The 20,313-nt window shown below is 42.6% G+C and overlaps 1 protein-coding gene across 2 annotated transcripts; it reads right to left on the reverse strand.

Moving 5' to 3' along the window:
- Positions 1-55: 55 nt before the first annotated feature.
- med30 (mediator complex subunit 30) lies at positions 56-20,092 on the reverse strand. 2 transcript variants are annotated; one of them, XM_003969262.3, is made up of 5 exons: positions 19,980-20,092; positions 19,145-19,411; positions 17,229-17,387; positions 13,145-13,249; positions 56-1,251 (listed from the first exon to the last, which is right to left on the reverse strand). In XM_003969262.3, exons 2-5 carry the CDS (start codon positions 19,322-19,324, stop codon positions 1,156-1,158), a joined length of 540 nt encoding a protein of 179 aa, XP_003969311.1. In that variant the 5' UTR covers positions 19,325-19,411; positions 19,980-20,092; the 3' UTR covers positions 56-1,155. The 2 variants fall into 2 exon arrangements, with proteins under 2 accessions (XP_003969311.1, XP_029701284.1); XM_029845424.1 differs by having other exon boundaries at positions 19,145-19,426; positions 19,980-20,058.
- Positions 20,093-20,313: the final 221 nt, after the last annotated feature.

The raw sequence follows: 20,313 nt of genomic DNA on the forward strand, positions 1-20,313 counted from the left end.
CCATGTACTCACGTGTTTGCTTCAGCTCACATCTAAACACAAGAATATTCAAACATGCAGGCACAGAGCTGTGTTTTAATATGCTTAAAAGCGCTTTTTTATAATTCACTACTAGACTCAACATGGAACCAGACCAGTTAAGTAAATACATTTAGTGGAATAAAAACACAACATGGAAATATTTAGAAGAAATTGCACATAGATACATTTGTTGCAGAACTGATCATAAAGTAGTGACCTATGAAAGTCTGTAGCAGATTAAGAGGAAATAAATCAGAGTAATTAAATTCAAGCTCTTAAATAGGAAATATCAGTTTAAAGGACTTTGGAAGGAATATGATTAAAAATCCAAGCCTCTAGTTCTACAGCTATAGAGAGGTTCTGCACACACTTAGAGCAGCAGCAGCAGCTTAGAACCACAATCAGCACAGTCGCCTGATCAGTTATGGTGCTGAATAATGTTCCTTCTGCAGAACATCAGGAGAAACTGTTCTCCTGATATACTGAATCGCATTATTTCAATCTATAAATTAAAAGGTCAAAGTCTCAGCGGAGTTCTGTGGATGTTTGGTGAGAATATACCACATAAAGGTAAAACAGGCCACGAATATCACAGATCAGACTATAGAGTCATAGATCCTTCAAACAACTGACCTGATGTAATCCTTGATTAACAATCTTTGGAGCCACTTGGAGAAGCTTCAGAAGCAGAAAGCAGACAGACGATTGCAGCGTGACAGTTCAGCATGAGAGCAAGATTTGGTGTAAAGCACAATCCTAAAGGTGGCGGTGACACGTCTAATCGGAGCAGAACCTTGACGGCCGCGTCCAATTACAAGCAGATCAATAAAGCTGAATGAGGCGAAGCTTAAAACTAGATCAAGACTCGTTCCTTTTAGCCACAGCGTGGGCGTGTTCTCAAAGTTTAGGGGCCGTTTATAAAAGCTTTTTGTTCAGATATGAACAAATGAGAATGTGTTTCCTACTGAGGTCTCATCGAGGTAGACAGAATACCCTCTGCCATCATCAACGCCTCCCTCCTCGCCGTGACCTCTGAAGGTGTAAAGCGTCATCGTTCCCGTGTTCTCAGCCGGTCTGTGGTGACCTGTTCACAGTGAGCAACCCAGCCCTGACCTCCTTCCGGCCCGTGGCGTCTCAGCTCCTGATGGCCAACATGGAGTTGATCTCCCAGATGAGGTTTCGCAGTTGGTCCATGATCTGTTTAAGCTGCTGGTTCTTCTGCTTGAGCTTCTGCAGGGAACACGACAAACGGAGAAGACGAGTTCAGCTTTACTTTCTGCCTTGCAGGATGGACAGAAGCCTGAACGGGGTGTGTCGGTACTGTGTCCTGCAGAAAGCAGCCACGTCTCACATCTCACATCTGATCCTTTAAACTTGGTTAATTTATTACAGAGGAAAACTGCTTCCAGATGTTCGGCTCATTCCAGTAGGTACAGTGCTCGGCTCAAGGGTTCCTCTTCTTCACTACGAAGAGCCGACCTAAGTGCTGCGAGGCTTGTTTTTATGCAACCGGGAAGAAATCGGACCAGAGCCGAGCTCATTAAGAGATGACTTCTGAAGAAGACTTGGTTGATAAATCTGGATTATCAGCCGTCATTTGTAAACAACACAACCTTCTCATTCTAACCCACTGTCCATTTGCTGTGCTTGTCTCACGTTCTGGGGTCACGCTGACGCCCCATGACCCCTGCGGTGGTGGGAGAACCCAAACACTAGAACACACACCTCCTGAGCTGCTAAAGCAAGTGTGAGCTGCCTCTGGACGAGCAGGAGAACGTCTCCATTTAAAGTTTAAAGTCACTCAGCTGCTTTTCTCCTGATGGATCACCCAGAGACTCCTTCACTCCGGAGTCACCGTCCTGGATCTGCACTGCGGTGAAATCTATTACGATTAAATCCATCTCCCATCTGTGGAACACTCCTTCAGCCTCGACTAATCACCGCTCATTTCTGCAGCACAGATAACACCTTGAGCAATCGATTTCACACATTTCTCTTAATATCAACTGTTTAGCTGATTGTCCTTGAAGCTATTCTGGAGCAGAACATTTGGAAGGGTTCCAGCCTCTCTCTCTCTCCCCCATTTCCTCTCCCTGTCCTCCTTTGATCCTGTGTATTTGTAGATATGGATGTATGACACAATGAACGCCTCATTCGTTTGATGAGCCGGTAACTTAGTCATTCTGGTATTAATGACGAGCGTTTTAGAAATTCAGTAAGAACATGGGAGCAGAAGTATTTCATCGTTATCTCAAACACCTAAAGTGGTTCTTTAAGGTTCTCTTTCAGAGAAAACAAACGTTATGTCGGTGTCAGAATTCCCAAATGTACATTATTCACAGTAGAAATAAGAACGTGGCCTTTACGGCACAATGGTTATGAAAGGCTTGCTGGCATATCTTGATATATGAATAATAAGGCTGCTATCATCACAGCAGTGATTCTGCAACCTCAGGGAGACATCATTCTATCCATATCCTCTTAATTAGCATCACTCTAATCCTTCACACCTATAATGTAATGTTGGATGAAGGGTATACCACCGAGAACAAACCACAGCAATACAGCTTGGAAACACACACACACACACACACACACACACACACACACACACACACACACACACACACACACACACACACACACACACAGAGTCATATCTCAGGCTACCACTCACAGCTGGGTCCAACAATGATGTTTTGATGCGTTTCTCTGCAGTCAGCCTCTCTTGACACGTTCTGACCCTGCATCAGCCTCAGCAGGGCCCCCCCCCCCTTCAACAACTCGGGAAAATAAACAAGAAAGCACTGTCTGAACTCCCATCAGCAAAGGTCCCCTGCAGACCGGGACAAGCCGGCAGAGCGCACGGAGGAGAACAGTGACCCCCAAACGGGGGGAAGGAAGGAAGGAAATGAAGAAGCTGTCATGAGAGCTGAAGCTGTGAAAGTAATTAAACACTTCTGGGTGAGCAGGGTCCCAAAAATTAAAACTCAAGACAAAAGAAACTGAACTTCTTTAAGATTAATCACTTAAAAATAACAACACTACAGCAAAGACGTGTCTGAGCTCTTTTCTGGACTGATATGATCAAGACATGATTAAGGGGTTAATGTTCTTTACATGGTTTGACCATGAAAGCACCCCTAAAAAAAACATCTGAGCAAAGTACCATAGCACAAGTAGAATTTATGAATATTAAATACGTGTACATTTATTAACTATAGGGCCAACTGCACTGGGAGAAATGCTTTGGAACTCCCACAAGTCTGAAATGACTAAAACATTTAACTCATTAAACCAGATATGGACCAGATTTCTTTACATTCGAGGCATTACCGCTTTCTTCGCTTTGCTTTAGAGCCTAAACACAGACAACCTGGTGAATAAGACACTGAGATAATTAAACTCACGTTTAAAAATGAATGAATCAACCAATCTGAGGACACATCTGCAACAGGGTTGGACTGTTCCACAGTCACCAAGCAGGACACGTCCCACTGTAACCGTCCATTTCCCACTAAAACCATTAGAATATTATAATATCCTGTTGATTTAGCTATTCCCACACAGTCTTGGCCTCCTGACATCTCTCAGATTGGGGACTCAGGGGGATTCCAGTCATGTGACTCCAGCTAATAATACTGAACAGACGCTCATTATGGCGGTTCTGATAAAGGTTGTGTTGTGCTTATATTAACCTACAACACAGGCCTCTGAAGTTTTCATCAATCATTTGAAATGAAATGTTTTGGGTTTTATTTTTTTTGTCATGCTATTATATAAAGGGCAGTTTTAAAGGTTGTAACGCTGAAAATTCTTTAACATGATTAACCTGCAAATATAATTAGATAATCTTCTGCCAATTCCTGGCGGAAGCATCGGTGGGACGATAAATGATGGAGATGAAGGGAGGAACAAGCACAAAGGTCACAGATTCATCACCTTTCTTGCAATTCGCTGCTACGCTACAAACGTTGGCACACGAGGAAGATCTAAACTGTTATCTTAGTGGGTCTGACAGGTCCCCATCCAGGACACCCAGACAACATCTCCCCACCTGGAAATCCACCAGTCACATGACGACAGGCCCAAGGGGCTTTCTTTCAAATGAAACATGGATAACAGCTGTTTTTAAATCATTTTTGGGTGCAGAATCCAAAACTGATCTCAGTTTTTCCTCTATCACGTCAGGTTTTTCAACTATAGCATCCCCTATATAGTATCCTCTATAGAATATTGGTAGTACTGACCTACTGGGAGCTGCACACAAATAAGTGTCCACGCAGCTGAAGGTGAGTCCAGTCGGAACCAGCTGCCAAGTCTGACTACAGCTAGTTTTTTTTTTTTAATTGTTCACCAGTGTTACTGGGGGTCAGCGGCTACAGATGCCGCAACATACGGCTGCATCTGCATCTGCCATGAGCCCAGAACCACATCATTAATAACACCCACTGGGATAAATGAAACACTACAGAACCATTAAACTAATCTTGTAATTACATTACTATATGAATAAATGACGCATCCGCCTGCTTTTAAGCCATTCACCCTATTTTCATCCTAGATTAACAACATGACCAGAGCATATTAAGACCCACAGCATCTCTTTTGGATGCTGAGCTTGTGGAGGGAGGAAGGGGGTGAGTTGGATTAAAACAGACAATCACACCAGGAAGGGCTGATGGGAAGCAGACCAAAACGGGCCTTCAGTCAGGATTCCTCCAGCTAATCTGCTCTGTCGCTGGCAACTCACATAGAAGCTTTGACTCTGATGGATCTAGTTAGGAATTACAAGTGTAAGTGTCTGTGAGTGAGGAGAGGAGATTAGTGATGAGAGAGGAGCAAGACTGGATGGAGGAGCAGGGATGAGGGGAGAGAGTGACACTGGCCCTTTCCTTTGAGTTTCTGTTCCAGTAATAATAATCATAATGTAATTAGAACATACTAACAGTAGACAGGTTTATTTATATATCTGTATGTCTGTATTAGTGCTGTCAAAAGTAAAAAATGTTTCAACTATGGAACAGGAAAACATATACCGTTTATTTATTCTTTTCAATGACAACACCAGAGCATTTGAAATTAAAATTACTGAATGTCTTCAAAATAGTTGCCACAGCAACAACTACAATGATGCAAATAAGTAATATTTGAACTATATGTTAATGGCATTGAATATGACTCTATGTGACTCCTCATGCAGCTGCAGGGAAACAGCAGCTGTCTTAGATTTCCTGTAGCTGTAAATGCTCAAACCCAGTAGCTGCTCTTAGATCACACCTAGGTTTGGTGGAAAGCTCATCACATCTTCAGGATCAACAGAACCTTTTTCATGCATCTTCTTCTCTATGTTGCAGACACATAAGAAAAGAAACTGCTGGAAGATGGCGTGATGGCAGAAACACAAGTCACACTTTGTTTAATGCTAAGATTCTGGACGCTCCAGAGACGCCGAGAATCCCCTGGAAGCAATGAGCCAATCCACGCCTTAAGAATGAGTGAGATTTGGTTTCCTTTGTCTTGGCAACTTGAACTTCTCACTCTGAGAATTTTCCTAAACTTCACATAAGTTGTGGATTCTCTAAGCTGCTTACTGCTCTGTGCCCATCTGGGGAACACTGTGATGCTAAGTTGACCCTGGTTTCGCATCTTAAAGCGTCCCCACGGGCGGCACGCCCAGTAACTTTAATTTGCCTGGCATCAGTAGTTAAAAAAAAAAATCTTAATTGACTTCATAAACTTCATGGCTTTTCTCCACGGGAAAGGTTTAAGTGCCACTGTGTTGGACAGGAGTTTTCCCCGAGGAACAAAGGCTTTTAAAAGGCTTTTGATGTGGATAAAACCATCTTGGAGCTGGCAGAAGTACAATAGTCATGCTGTCATCCTTGCATCCACCTGAGCTCGGCAGCACTGAAGGCTGCTGAGTCAGCTGATCATTACAGCGTGGTTCCAGTAGATCCAAGTCTACTGTCTACCTGTCCAGTACAGCCCTTTTATTTAAATAAATAAGGTGCCATGAACCCAGAATTCACCTGCTTTAGAAAATAATGCAAAAAAAAACAATGAATGCGACTTCTAAACATGTTCCTATTTAATTAAACTGAACAACATTTACAATTTTTCAACACGCCATCATACATTTATCTGGCAAAAATGGGGAAAATAATAAAAATAAAGTGAGTACTGCTAGTAACTCCTGGAATTGAACAGCTTGCAGCCGTTAGCACTAATTTGAAGTAATTGTTTCTGGTGGGACAAAAGGTTTCACAGGTCATCCATGAGGAATTATGACCTTTTCCCCATTGTTTCCTAATCTAATTTAGGTTTTTTTTGTCTATTCCCTTGTGGAAAACCCATTTAAGTGCACCTTAGCATTACAGAGACTTTGCTGGAACACACACTCCCATGATAACTGGCTTGAACCCTCTTGAATCTTTTCCAATAGTGAATAATGGATGCGGAGCAACAAATGCTTTTCTGAGCACCATACTATGTCTTTCCCATTTGCCACCATGTTTAACTTAGATTTAAGTGCAATTTTCAATTACCAGCCTTTAGTTACAGGTTGAATTCTGCATTGGTCAGCAGTATGAAACTGCTTCCTGCACATGCGCATGTGCCAATCTGGCACGGTTGAGGTAAACTGAACACATTTTAATGGACAAGGACGGGAACTTCCATGGGTTAAAGACACGTTTACACTAAATGTTCTTCAGGGATAACGAAACAGTTTAAATCTTAAAATCATCTTGTGACTCACTGATGTGTTAGATTAGTGATTAGTTGCTTTGTACAGCTAAATTTAGTTAGTCTTGCAGAATTTAAAGTAAAGTCTGTTTAAGTAGGAGACAGGTCACATTCTGAAGGAACTAGAGAATATAGAGGAAGACAAACTGAGTTATTTCTTTGATTGTTACACAGAATCCCATTTAAAAAACTGAAATTGTGTGGTGACTAGTAATGACGTGTACTGCAGGAGGAACAGCCAAGCGTTTATTGCTGACACCCCAAAAAGTAGTTAAAAGGTTCTAAAACTGCAGCTTCACCTTCCACCTCCTTTCTGTCATTAATATCTAATTCCTAATTTTGTAAAAAAGTCCTTTTCCCTGTAATGATCCATCATATCAACTGGATTTTGGAAGGACTGGTAGCAATGACCTCCACATGACCTTCAGTGGTCTCTTCCTCTGACACTGCAATGTGACCCATGAACAAGCCCAGCATGGTGCCAGGACAGACCAGATAGAGAAGACTGGTGGACACGGTTGGCTCTATGCTCCCAGTGTAAGAGGACCGAAGGAGAAGAGGAAGTCAACAGCATCAACGGCAGATTCCAGATGGCGACGTAAAGGAGAAAATAAAGATTTTCTTGCCCTTGACGCATCCGTCTCCGCCATCTCGTGATGTTAAAGACGTATAAGAAGTATATCATAGTATATAAAAAAGCAGATCCCTCATTTCTTAAAGGACAAACCATTTTGACAAAGAGGCTGTTTTTTTCAAATTGTCTTTTAAACTCCTTTTTTATCAAATGCACTTTAATTTCCTCTGTTCCTCCCTCCACCTCCTCCGCACGGTGACCTGAATGCATTAAAAACGGTGCCTCTATTAAACATAATATTAAAAACATCCCTCTTTACTTGAATCTTTAGACCTTTACGTGAACCTGACTTTGCTTCCAGTGTCCCACAGTGCTTCCTTATTTTAAATCAAAGGCATCAAAACAGCTTATCTTACCGTGTTTAGTAACACACAAAAGGCTTACCCAAAATTAAAACTGAAAATCTATGTAGGCACTAGATCCAGAGAAGCTTCAATATGCTTTCCTTTCTGAGAAACAGCCCTCCAAACTGCAGCACTGACAGGCAAATCCCTTTAATTGCTTCCCCTGCCCCTTTAAAGACTACAACAAAAACAGAATAAAACATAACTGGGTTACGATTTACATTTAATGCAACAAAATACCAGGAGACTGTGTGTTCACTGTTGCTTCTCTGAGGCTCTGCAGCTACGATCCACTTCTGACCCCAGCAAAACAATGAAAAAGCCCAGAGCATCCACACACCCTCTACCAGCCTGCTAATAAGACACAGGTACAGACACCTGCTGGGCACAGCTTACTAATTTTAGAGCCTAAATGCGAGACTAGCGGCGATGGAAGAAGAGCAGAGGGAGGAAGTGATGGAGAGGAAATCAGACAGAAACGGAAGCAGGAGTGAATCTCTTTGGGCAGGAAGTTCTGTTGGCAAACCTGGAAACGAGGCACAAGCAGAAGGAGCATCTGCCAGCAGAGCTCCGGCTCCCTTTCCTTCTTATTACACTTACAAGGTTGTGTCTGTTCATCCTCAGGCCTCTCAAGACCACCTTCTTCCTCTTCAGATAAAAATGAGCACTTGTACTACAGAAATTAATTATAGACATCAAGCTGGCAGCTCGCACACACCAGTTTGGAATGATGAGTTAAATATGGAAGCAGAGAGCTTTTTGTTAAACATTTAAAACAGCCACTTGCTTCTATGTTTGTCTTTTTCTTATTTGAATATGAAAACTGATGCACTCATTAATGGAGTATTAGACAAGTGAGGCAACACCAGAGTGGGAGAGGTGCTAACTAGTAGCAAAAAAAACCCAAAACAAATAAGGAGATATAGAGAAGTGATAACAAGGTAGATTTCTCCAGGGCCCCTTAAATCAAACACGGGGCAAACAGTGGTGGCAGGTTGCACCAGAAGGGTGAGCTGGGTGGGAAGAGAGGGCAGAGAAACACAGAAGAGAACAGCAAGGTCCAGGATTGAGTGCTGGGTGCAGGGTTATACAGGGTATGAATGAGGGCTGTAGTTCGCGTGGATCACCGAAGACCAGGAACTAATGTGCGGAGCAAAGGCAGCCCCAATATAGCTGAAGCATCCCAACAATTATTCAGCCACTGCTGACTGTAAATGTGACACATCTAATATACTGTGCCATGAGGTAACTCACCTCGCATATGAGGGGGAGCGTTACAAGACCGGATAAAATACCGCAAAGAGCAATGAGCGGCACATAGACACATTGGCATTTTGCACCGACACATTCAGACGCAATTAAATTCAAATGCACATGCCAACATATTACAGCCAACCTAGTAAATACACCAGCCGGAGTAATGAACGCGGTATCTACCCTCTCTACCGAGCCGATACCGGCCTGATTGCATCACCATCCGTCAGCCAGACTCTGACAAACAGCAATTACCCCAATGGTCAGATAAGGAGAGCTGGGCTATCACTCATGGCCAGGACTTCCCATAAAGCTTCTAGACTTCACCACAGAGATGTCATTTATCTGGCCCTCGCCGAATCACCCCAATCACCCAACTGCTCTGCTTCTACTTGTTCTAATGTTCTTAGGTTAGAAGCTTCAGATTTCTGACTTGCTGGGATACGGAGAGATTTCGTGATTTTAGTTGTATGAAACATATATGTTAAAAACCACAGAATATTTCTGTATTCGGAAAGCTGCACTGAACTGTTAACAGATTGATGAAGACTTTATAACAGCGACTTACACTTTTAAATACTGCTGGAATGGATGCTGTCTCAGCTAAAACAAATCCACCAAATGTAGGAAATGTGGCTCTAATAGCGAGCATTGAACCATCCATTAGGCTCCATCACAGCTGCTACGCGATTATTTCAATTTACAAAGGAGTCTACAGTGGGAAGGAGGCGGGAGACGGGTAAAAAAGGGAAAAGACGGCATGGCCATTTAGGACTGAGCCAACATGTCTTCATTATTGCCTCTTCTGAGCATGAAACAGACACTTCAAATGTCCTCTTCAGATCACTCTCTTGTGCCAAATCTTAACAAGCGTTTCAGGATATTCCAAGGTTACTCAACTTAAAATAGCATGTTAAAAAACTGAATCCTATTCTAGGCTATCCTCCACACATCTCCCATCACGGCCCTGTTCCTTATTTACAGCAGCAAAGACAAGAAAAAAGGCAAAGTTCTTTTATCACAGGAATATGAGGACAGCAATTACAAACCAGCAAATGACTTTGAAGCATACACGGTCTTATCTTTCCACTTATGCATCAATCTTTTCTCTCCCTCTTTAATCTGTTACAGAATCGCCCTCTTTATTTCTGCTACAGCTACATTTCACCAGTCTGTTATTCCTCTCCAACAGCCTGTCTGAATGGAAACAGCTTCACACTGACAACTCACACACATCTATGCTTCTATCCCCTAATCAATTTTTGAAGCTGTCTAGCACTCCCTACTGATGCACAAATTCAATTATATCTATAATAGCACTCACTAGATGTATTTTAAATTTGCATTTAGCCACATTAGCCACCTTATTTCTCTTTCAGTCCTCTCTTTCACACACGTCGCTTTCTCCAACACTAATAATCATGTGGTCATTTTACCAGTATTTATATTTTTCCTTTTCATCATCATCTTTACAAATCTGTTTAGACATTTAATTATGTAACACCCTCCCTAATCATGATAGGAATAATTTTAAAAGCGTCACTATTGCAGGGTGACAGCGTGTGCGAATAAGGGGCGCACAAATATGCTGTACACACAAAGTAAAGATTCACAATGGTACCATCATTTAGACCACACATTCCCAACTGGGTGGTACTGCCCCCCAGGGGGCATTCAGCTAATGTGTGGTGGGGCGTTGTGAACGAGGTAGCTGAAAAAGGAGTGTTCAGGCATAAATGGGGGCTGTTCGTGACGGTGTTCCTTCCAGTTTGAATAAAAGAAATTCTGGTATTGTGCATTTGTGCAATTAGGCCGTGTATGTGTGTTTTCTCAGCGCTTTCATTCCGAGAAGGTCACATAGAATATTGCGGTGATGAGTTACGTGGTTCTGACTGATGAATAAATGAAGGACTGAAGTTAATAACGTTTATTGGTCAGCCTGGAGCTCCCAATGAATTTTAGGATCACATTTGTCCACAGCTCGGGTCACTCACGGTCAGCTCTTCCCACTGTTGTGGGAGAAGATTTCTGCTCCTCACTTTCTGCTCCTCACACCTGGCTGAGACAGGATCCAGCCAAGCTCTGCACATGCAGCACATACAGCTTCCTTTATTTGGGTGACTACGGTGCGCTCGGGCTCCAGCAGCCTTTACACGAGGACATCAAGCTGTGTGCCAGGAGTGAGCGTGACACTAACGTACAGATCTACAGAAGTGACCCTGGGATTTCTGACTAGAAAACTGGACTGAAGCACTCAATGAAAGTGGATAATCAGACTTTTATCCCACGGTGTTTGGCTCTCTTCAGGTTATTCCATAGCATCTCTGTTGGGGTGAGGTCAAAGACTTGGTGATTTATCTTCCCCTCAATGGTTACTAGCCAGCTTCTGATGCAGCAATGCAGGACCAAATCCTGCTCCCCCCCCCCCCCGTGTTTCATAGCGTGCATGATGTTTACATGATAGCTGTGCTCTGTGTTCCTTTCACATAGGCTCATCTTAGTTTTACCAAACCCTAAAAACATTTTGCCACTACCTCTAAGGAGACTTAAAGTTCTCTATCATAAACTTCGCTATGTCCTTTTTCAGCTATGGAAGCGACAGCCTTCTCCGTGTTGTCCTGCCACAGATCTCCTAAGAGGCGTTCAAATCTTTGGCCATCACTCAGGGTTGTTTCAGCGTGACCCCACTTTTTGGTAGATAAGTCACACTCCCAAAGTGTCTCCATTTGTAGACATTTTTCTCTAAATGTAGCTGGGTGAGTTTCTAAAGTCTTTGAAACCATTTTGCAACCCTTTCCAGCCTTATGTCAATCAGCGACTCTTGATCCCCTCGATCCCCCGAAAGCCGTTTTTGGTGAGTCACGGCTCACAAAAGGCTATTCTTCTTGTATCCACAGCCGCCCTTAATCTGGCAGCTGGTTATTTGTTTTACCATTTGACAGCTCTTACACACCCACTACATTTATCTGTACATTTTCATGTACAGACAGGGCAGCGCTCAAATGGATGCATGATTGACAGCAATGTTTCAGTGTGATGGGAACATTGAGAAGCTGTGCTCTCAGCGGCGCTCTTAGAAATAACCAATTCCCACCTCTATTGCTGACACTCCTGACCTTGGACCATTATCATTACGGCACACTCAGATGCCTCTGCGTGCACAATCAGAGCAGAACCAGTATAATGCACAGACAAAGAGCAGAAACACGGGCCAGAGCATTCACTCAAAAGCATCGGTGAAAATAAACACAATATTTTCTCTGTCACAAAAGAACAAAAGCTTTCAATATAAACACACCCGGGCAAAACATCCACAAGAGCTTGTGTAGAAACGTGTGTGTGTGTGTGTGTTAGTGTGTGTGTGTGCAGGCTCTGAATGAAAGATTGTATTTAATTTAAAAAGGAGTTAAACCAGGAACACCTCAAGCATGCAAAGAGCATGAACTCATATCCGTAAGTGTATGAAGGAAATATTTTGTCCTCTGCATCTCTCACACCACCCAACTACATGTCTTCTCCAACTACATCCATATATCTGGTCATGGGTCTCCCTCTAAGTCTCCTCCCTGGTGGTTCTATGCACTCAATCTTGAAGGTACCACTTCCTGCTCACACACTTCTTCACCGCTCTTTGTTACTGTGGACTGATGACCCCCCTCCCCATTATCTCTCCTCCCTCCAACCTCAGTGCTCCACTCTGATCCTTCTCATTGACACACATGTTGTCTGTCTTGCTTGGACTCACCTTCATACCTCTCCTCTCCAGGGCACAGCTCCACCTCTCCACCTGCACCCTGCTTTCACTACAGATCACAATGTTATCTGCAAACAGTCCAGGGAGATTGCTGTCTAACCTCATCTGCCAGCCTGTCCATCACCATCGCAAGAGCTAATCTTGGTGCAGTCCCACATCCACCACAACTAAATCTGCAGATTTTACATGCTTCTCTTTGGTTTTATTATATATTTTTTTATATGTGTGGATATGGTGACATGTTTTAAAGATCTAGGAAGTGAATTATAGGTGCTCAAGCATAACATGATATTTATCATCTTTGATAAGTGGTTTTGATTGAATTGCCACCAGCTGGGATCCGAACCTGTGAACAGGACCCAGTTGTACTTAGACAGCAGGAAACATTACCTTGTTGACCTCTACTATTTCTCTCTTCTCCTCATTAGGGCGGCTCTGAGCAGCTGAGCGATCCTCATGCTTTGAGGCGTCCTCCTCCACAAAGGGTATCAGTTGCTGGAAGTTACAAAGGCAAGACAAAAACAGTGTTAGTCAAACAAAATGTTCTCTACAAAACAACTGCAGTCAGCAAGAGAAGGTGTGGTTTTAATTAAGTGATTATCTATCAATGGCCAGCTCCTCTAATACTACTACATACCATAATCTAATCCACAAATCTTTGTTCAGTCTCAATTATCTCTATTGTGTATGGAGAGAGTGCAGAGAAAAGCAAACCGACTGCAAAATTAAGTCATTTTCCCCCAATGCCCCGTGTGCCTTGCTTTGTCAATTTGACATTTGAGGTTGTGCAAGAGCCTTCAGTTATTGTTGCTGCTTACTGCACCCTAGTGGTCACACTGGGTATTACTATCGCTTAAGACACGTAAGACCCTACATACTAATCAAAATACATATGGGCAAGTATGTGTGATCTATAAACTGGTAATAAGGTTGTCAAACAACTGTAGGATAGGATCAAATTAAAATCAGGTACATGAAAAATGCAGCACTTGAGAAAATGCCCTCTATTATGTTCCGCACTGAAGAAACAAATATATGACTAGTTATGATACAGTGCTTCACGCTCTTAATCATCTGGAGTTTGTTGGGTAATTTCACAGAAATATGACTTCACATTTAATAGAATTTGGCTAAAAGTGAGAAAGTTATTGTGTGGTGTTTTACTGCTAGGAAGGTTCCAGCTGAAATATTAACAAGCAAAGACTTTAATAGCAGATCCCCAAACACAGCAGAAGGTTCTCTGCACAACAAACCACTCAGCTAATCACGATTTGGCGTTACAGTTTGAAAAGAGAAGTAATGTACTACACACTATCGTCCCAAAACTGTATTTGTCAGAAATTTCAGGCCAAGACCAGATCAGGTTTTAGAGGAAGTCGGCAGTTTTGTACCAAAGGCAACAAAATCTGCCAAGTATGGGTGGAAAAGATGGATGGAGAGTGGAGTAAAAATGCATGCAACCACATTGTGTGTGTGTGTGTGTGTGTGTGTGTGTGTGTGTGTGTGTGTGTGTGTGTGTGTGTGTGTGTGTGTGTGTGTGTGTGGGTGTGTGGGTGGGTGGGTGTGTCATTAGCCCTCTCTCTTCCACAGAAAGATGGATGTGGTTTCCTGCCTGACAAAAAAAGAATGGACTAATAAAGTTCTCCAGGTTGTGCAGACAGAAGGAAAATGGGCAGAAAGGTTTTTGGGTTTTTTTTTAAAAAAAAGGGGAAAAACTAAAAGGAAAAAAAACAAGAATGCGTGGGACATGAAGGGAATGAGGATGGAAGTGACAGGGAAAAGGACCAGCGAAAGAAAAGGAAGTGAAAAGAATGCACAGACAGACAGACAGACAGACACAGACAGACAGACAGACAGGGCGGAACACGTAACAGCTGGAAAGACAGACAGACAGACAGACAGACAGACAGACAGACAGACAGACAGGGCGGAACACGTAACAGCTGGAAAGACAGACAGACAGACAGACAGACAGACAGACAGACAGACAGACAGACAGACAGACAGGGCGGAACACGTAACAGCTGGAAAGACAGACAGACAGACAGACAGACAGACAGACAGACAGACAGACAGACAGACAGACAGACAGGGCGGAACACGTAACAGCTGGAAAGACAGACAGACAGACAGACAGACAGACAGACAGACAGACAGACAGACAGACAGACAGGGCGGAACACGTAACAGCTGGAAAGACAGACAGACAGGAAGGAAGGAGGACAGCAGAAGCTGACGTGTGCATTTGCTCCAGCTGTTCATCAGCTCTGCTGCTGATTAGGCTGTGATGAGGTCACGCCGCCTCATCACTGATTCCACTGGCGCTGGTGACTGGCTGCCAGACACCTGAAGACTCACAGATGATAAATGCTGCGTGGGAACGCGATCGGTCGCCATACACGGTGGGCGGAGCTACAACAAGGTCGGCAGTGGGCCGGTTGATCGGGGAGGGGGTGACAGAAATGTTGTAACTGGAGAGAGAAGTTAATAAAGTTAGGCTTAAAAACAACCCCAACACAGATTTGACTGTGGAAGAACAACAGCTGCTTTCATGCAGATGATCTCTTCTGGGAGGCACTTGGAGGTTTTAGGAGGTAAAACGGCTGGTGCTGATTTTGGGGTACTGATTTGAAATTCTGCAGCCGTTAGCCTGGAGCTCAAGTAAGTTAAGAAAGTCGGACAATTTACAGATGAAAACTGTGTTTATTGATTGATGAGGTGAGGCGACGGCTAATAGGAAGTGTATGGATGCCTGTGACTGCACATTAAGAAACATGCTATGATGGTGCTTCACCATGCAGATGGATTCTGACCCTAAATATTCCACTAGTGCAGCTCTGTTACAAGGCTAAACTGGAATATTCCTCCACCTGACCTCAACAAGAACAGAAGAGTTTCTTCATTTATCATCGATACGCATAAGCATATATTGGTCAAACTGTAGCATACATATATGGTAAACCCCAAATATTCTAGTTTGAGTCCGGATCCTCCTTTATCTTTAGCAAAAGTCTGGGGAGAGAGATTGGGAAGGGAATGCCGCAGCCATAAATCCAATCAAAGAGTGGCTGATGGCCCAGCTGTAGCCCTGCACGGAGCCTCCAACAGGACATGCTCAGTGAGCCGATGTTTATGTGTCTGGACTATGAAAAGAATCACCTTGTCCTCATTCAGTGGGGCGTGATTTTCTCCACATGCATGTGTGTTTTAACACTTCGGTGCAGGCAGGCAGAGAGGAAGTGCAGATTAGCTCAAGTGCTGCTGCTGCTGCTGCTGAAGGTGAAGGTGTGGCCATAACCAGAGGTAAAGACGCTCTAGAGACTCACCTGAATTGACCAATGAATCAGCTTCAAGTCAACAAAAGGACCTAGAGGGAGTAAGTAAGATAAAAGTCCCTCAGGGGTAACCACGCCGGTCTGTGTCAGCGGCCCTTGAAGTGTGTGCATGGGGGAGGGGGGGGGGGGGGGGGGAACCCACAGTTCTACCAGCCATTAATGCCGAGTAAAAATGATCCGGGGCAAACACAATATATCAGGTATCATCATTTTTAGTCTCCTTTAATGTTACCATACCACTCGCTTTTATATGACTACTATTTTAATAAAGGCATCATTATCTATTTGATGGCCAAGTGTTCCGTGAGTGATGCTCGTTCCTCTTGCATCTAGAATAATAGAATAATTGTGGGATTAGGAAAAGTTCCAGGAAATTGGGAAAATATATACTGATGCACTTAATTACATGGATATTTATGAAAATGTGCTTTTAGGCACACAACAGTGTGTATATGAAAGTGGAGTGTGTGTCGGTCGTTAGCAATAATATCAGGAGTGCTCAGAAAATGATGGAACATTCAATTTTCTAATTTTATTTTCTCCAGGCTTAAGTTTCCATCGTCAACTTTTATTTACAGTCTTCTTATTGTCTTTCATACTTTGTGACAATCGGACGAGTATCTTTGAGAAGTATATGTAAAGTATATAAAATCCTATTCAAGGGATATTGGCACTCTATATTCAGTAAATCTATTTTATTTGATTTTCACACTGACTGAACTGGGTCAGTGTATTTATTTCCCCCGTAAATCCGTCCCCAGTCCCAGAACCACAGCGCTCATTAATCTTATTATGTGTTAGAGGAAAAAGTGCAGAATCTTTAAAAAGCTTTGAAAATGAACCTCACATATTTGCAGTTCAGCACTTCAGACAAGGAACACCAAATCTATAGGATGTGACGTCTGTTTTGATCAATCTCTCCCCACATGTACTTCACAACTGCATATTTCCTTCACGGAATCTTGTACAACACACGAACCCTGTCGTATATACGGTAACAGAGATGTAATACATTACATTATCACGATAATGCTGTGGCAAACATACAAGTTCTGATTTCAGCCTTGCAATAAGGAGGGCAGCGATTTCAATAGTGACCTACGGTGTTCCGGAAGCTCCACGATGCACTATTGTCTCACCTCTGGAGGTATCGGGTCCATTCCAGCACAGTTCTCATTGCATTTGTCATAAACCAGGCGCAGCTTACGGAACAGCACAGAAAGCATCCGAAGGTGCTCCTGCAGTTTAGCCAGCCTGTCCTGGTGGGTGTTTGGATGGTACGTGACCCCGTTAGGAAGCTAAGAAGCAACAAAGAAGACATTACACATTAAAGAGCAAAGGACTTTTAGACCGCATCACTCGCGATTAGAATCTGTCGTCCACGGCCTTCAGTTGTAGTTAGTTCCAAATGAGAGAAAAAAAGACTCTTTAGTGGGTGTAAAACTTGTTTGCCTTCAGCGTGATCGTGCACAAATACTGGACGGGTTTCAATGACACCAGGACGCTGGAGGGGAGGAATGAGCCAGGACAAAACCAATTACATGCTGGTGTGGATCCATAAAAATGATGCATCTGGGCAGTTTAATTTATGTTTGTGCTGGGAGTGTTTTTGGTAGATTAACAAAGTTCTTTTCATAAGTTATGGGGTTAAAGGACGGTCACCAGGACGAGGATGTGCCATCGGCCTTCAGGGAGGACTTCAGCCCCAGTTTTGATGCCATTTTAAACTCAAGAAAACTGCCTTGCCTCTTCGAGTGGAAAAGGAAGCTGAAAGTTAATTCATTAGTATTTCTGACCTGATCTGATACTCCGACAATCACTAATAATAACTAGCTGCTTTTCATGAAGCGAAAAATTGCTCCAAATGTTTAAAGGCGGAGACATTAAAGTAACAGAAACCATTTCAGAGAGAAAACCTGAAGTTGTAAAATGTGAATGCAACAAAATACTTTTACTGTGTGCAAAATTCCTAAACATTCTAGAGCAGCAGGAATGTTTAAAAAAAAAAAACAACGCCCTATCTTTAGGGAAAGAAAAATGTATGGAAGCTGTGTCTGAAAGCACACACTTGTTCCCTGTTACCTCCTCAGTGTGTAGGGAGCAGAGTTAGTGGACTATTTAGTGAACTCACTGATCGCTGACACATTTTTAAGGCGCCATAGCTGTAAATTCAAAACACTCCCTGGTTGCTTGTTGATTCACTGCTTTGCCCTTAATACTTTGTTTAGTAATGGAAAAGTAACGGCATATTTGCCTCTCGACAGCAAAGGAAGATGGGATATATTGCTTGGTTAGGGAGCGAGGTTGTGCAGCTTTTACAATGCATTGTGGGATACCTTGGGAGCACTAAATAAAGTGTAGCGATCCACATTTATCATTCAAGTGGCAAACACCATAGTTGGTGCAATAAGACAAAATCTTACCGGAGACATATTTTATGTAGTTGTGAATTCTTTACAGCTCTTTAAAAAGCTCTAAAGAAGTCTTTTATACAGCCTTAAAAATCCATTATTTACAAAAATCTCAGTTGTAAAATGTTGCAGGGATTACAGAACTGCCTATTACCTGAAGAAACAGCTTTAGGACATCTGGTATTTTAGAGCCAAGAAAAATCTCACACCCTGATGTTCTTTTTATTAGAATGACTATGTAATCTTAATTTGTAGCTCTAAAATCCTAAATTAATACACTGCTACCTTTGTAAAACTGCATTAACTGGTTGTTCTTTCAACAGTGTCATTAAACAAGATAAATGAAATGGCTCTTTTTACCGGCGCTGTGTTTAATCTTCATCCCAAACATGCCTATAAAATCCAGCTCTCATTTTTCAACAATAACATTTACCGTAAATGTGGACTGGATGAATGTGCAGCATCAAAAAGGTTACGGTTATGGTGACTGCTCATTCTTAAAAGACGTTCGTGTTTTCCGGGCACTTCTGATAAGAAATGATTGCTCATCCAGGTTTATGTGCCCCGTAGGCAGGGATGGAACATGAATGAATCTAAAAGTAACCGCGTAATTCAGTGTGACAGGGTGACAGAGTGAGACAGACCTGCATGTTTCTGAGCAGCTGGAAGATTTCCATCGTCCTGATGACGATATCCTGGACCGTCTCCTGACCAATACGGCACAGAGAGGCTGTGTTAACATCTCGCGCTGCCTGAGCTTGCTGCTGTGGCTGAGGTGGTGGAGGCTGACCACCAAATGGTGGTACTAGGGGAGGCGTTGTCATGGAGACAGCAGGTGATGCTGCTGCAGGAATTCCAGGTCCAGGTGAAGAAACCTGTCAGGCTGTGCCAATTTAGCAAGTCTCACATACCTACAGGAAACAATACTGTCAGAAAATGACGCGATGCAAATTATTGTTACCGTTTTTATTAATTATTACTTCTAGAATCTTGGTCAGTAAAAAGTTTCTATGCTAACATATGGAGCACACAACACCATGCACACTCCTGAACTGTTCATTTTTACTAAACTCTGATCATTAACATCTTAATATTTTTAAACAAGCTAGTAAGTTAAAATAGTTGTCAAATGAGAAAACAAAATGCTAAAGACAGCAAAAAGGAGTCTTTAGAGAACAAACGCTACTACCATGGTTAAAAGTTGCTCAACAGCTTCAGAAAGAAATCATTTAATGAAGCAGAGTTAAGAATACCCCTGATTTGAATGAACTAAAATAAAGACCGACATTAAGGATTTAAGCAGCTGTTACAAAGAGCTGCTAAGTGGACATATGGAATTGACGTATAGCGCTACAAGAAACACCAGCGTCCTGTCGGTTCTTTTGATTTCAGTTTGTTTTTTCATGCATCTGTTGAACCTTAGCATCGCAGCGAGTGTTCTTTTGATCAAACTGCACAGTAGAAAGCGTGTGATATTACCTGTTCGAAAAGATTTCCTCTGTTTTGTTGACATGCCAAGTTTCCTGGCTCAGCCCATCAAATCTCGCCCACTGTAGTATCGCGAGAATTCTCACAGTCGAAGCCGTGGCCACGGAACCGTAATTACCTAATAGACACGCCGCTTGAAAATTCCATACACGCTTTGGTAACTTATCAGCTGTATTTCCTCATATTATAATAATCATTTATTGAATCTAATTTCATATGTTTTTATTTAAAAAATGTTAAATTAAATTAATTTCAATATCATTCATGTGGTTGCCGCGCTGCCTGATGGTCGGCAATAGCGTCCATATTTATGGCAAAGACGCTT

Source organism: Takifugu rubripes, chromosome 12 (assembly GCF_901000725.2).
Source record: "Takifugu rubripes chromosome 12, fTakRub1.2, whole genome shotgun sequence".
Taxonomy (NCBI): Eukaryota; Metazoa; Chordata; class Actinopteri; order Tetraodontiformes; family Tetraodontidae; genus Takifugu; species Takifugu rubripes.

Excerpts from the sequence above, each read along its gene's own strand:
- med30 (XM_003969262.3), bottom strand. The coding sequence starts at position 19,324 with ATGACAACGCCTCCCCTAGTACCACCATTTGGTGGTCAGCCTCCACCA. Across the intron at positions 13,250-17,228 it reads TGGACCCGATACCTCCAGAG|CAACTGATACCCTTTGTGGA; the intron begins GTGAGACAATAG and ends TGTAACTTCCAG. Across the intron at positions 1,252-13,144 it reads AAATAGTAGAGGTCAACAAG|AAGCTCAAGCAGAAGAACCA; the intron begins GTAATGTTTCCT and ends TGTTCCCTGCAG.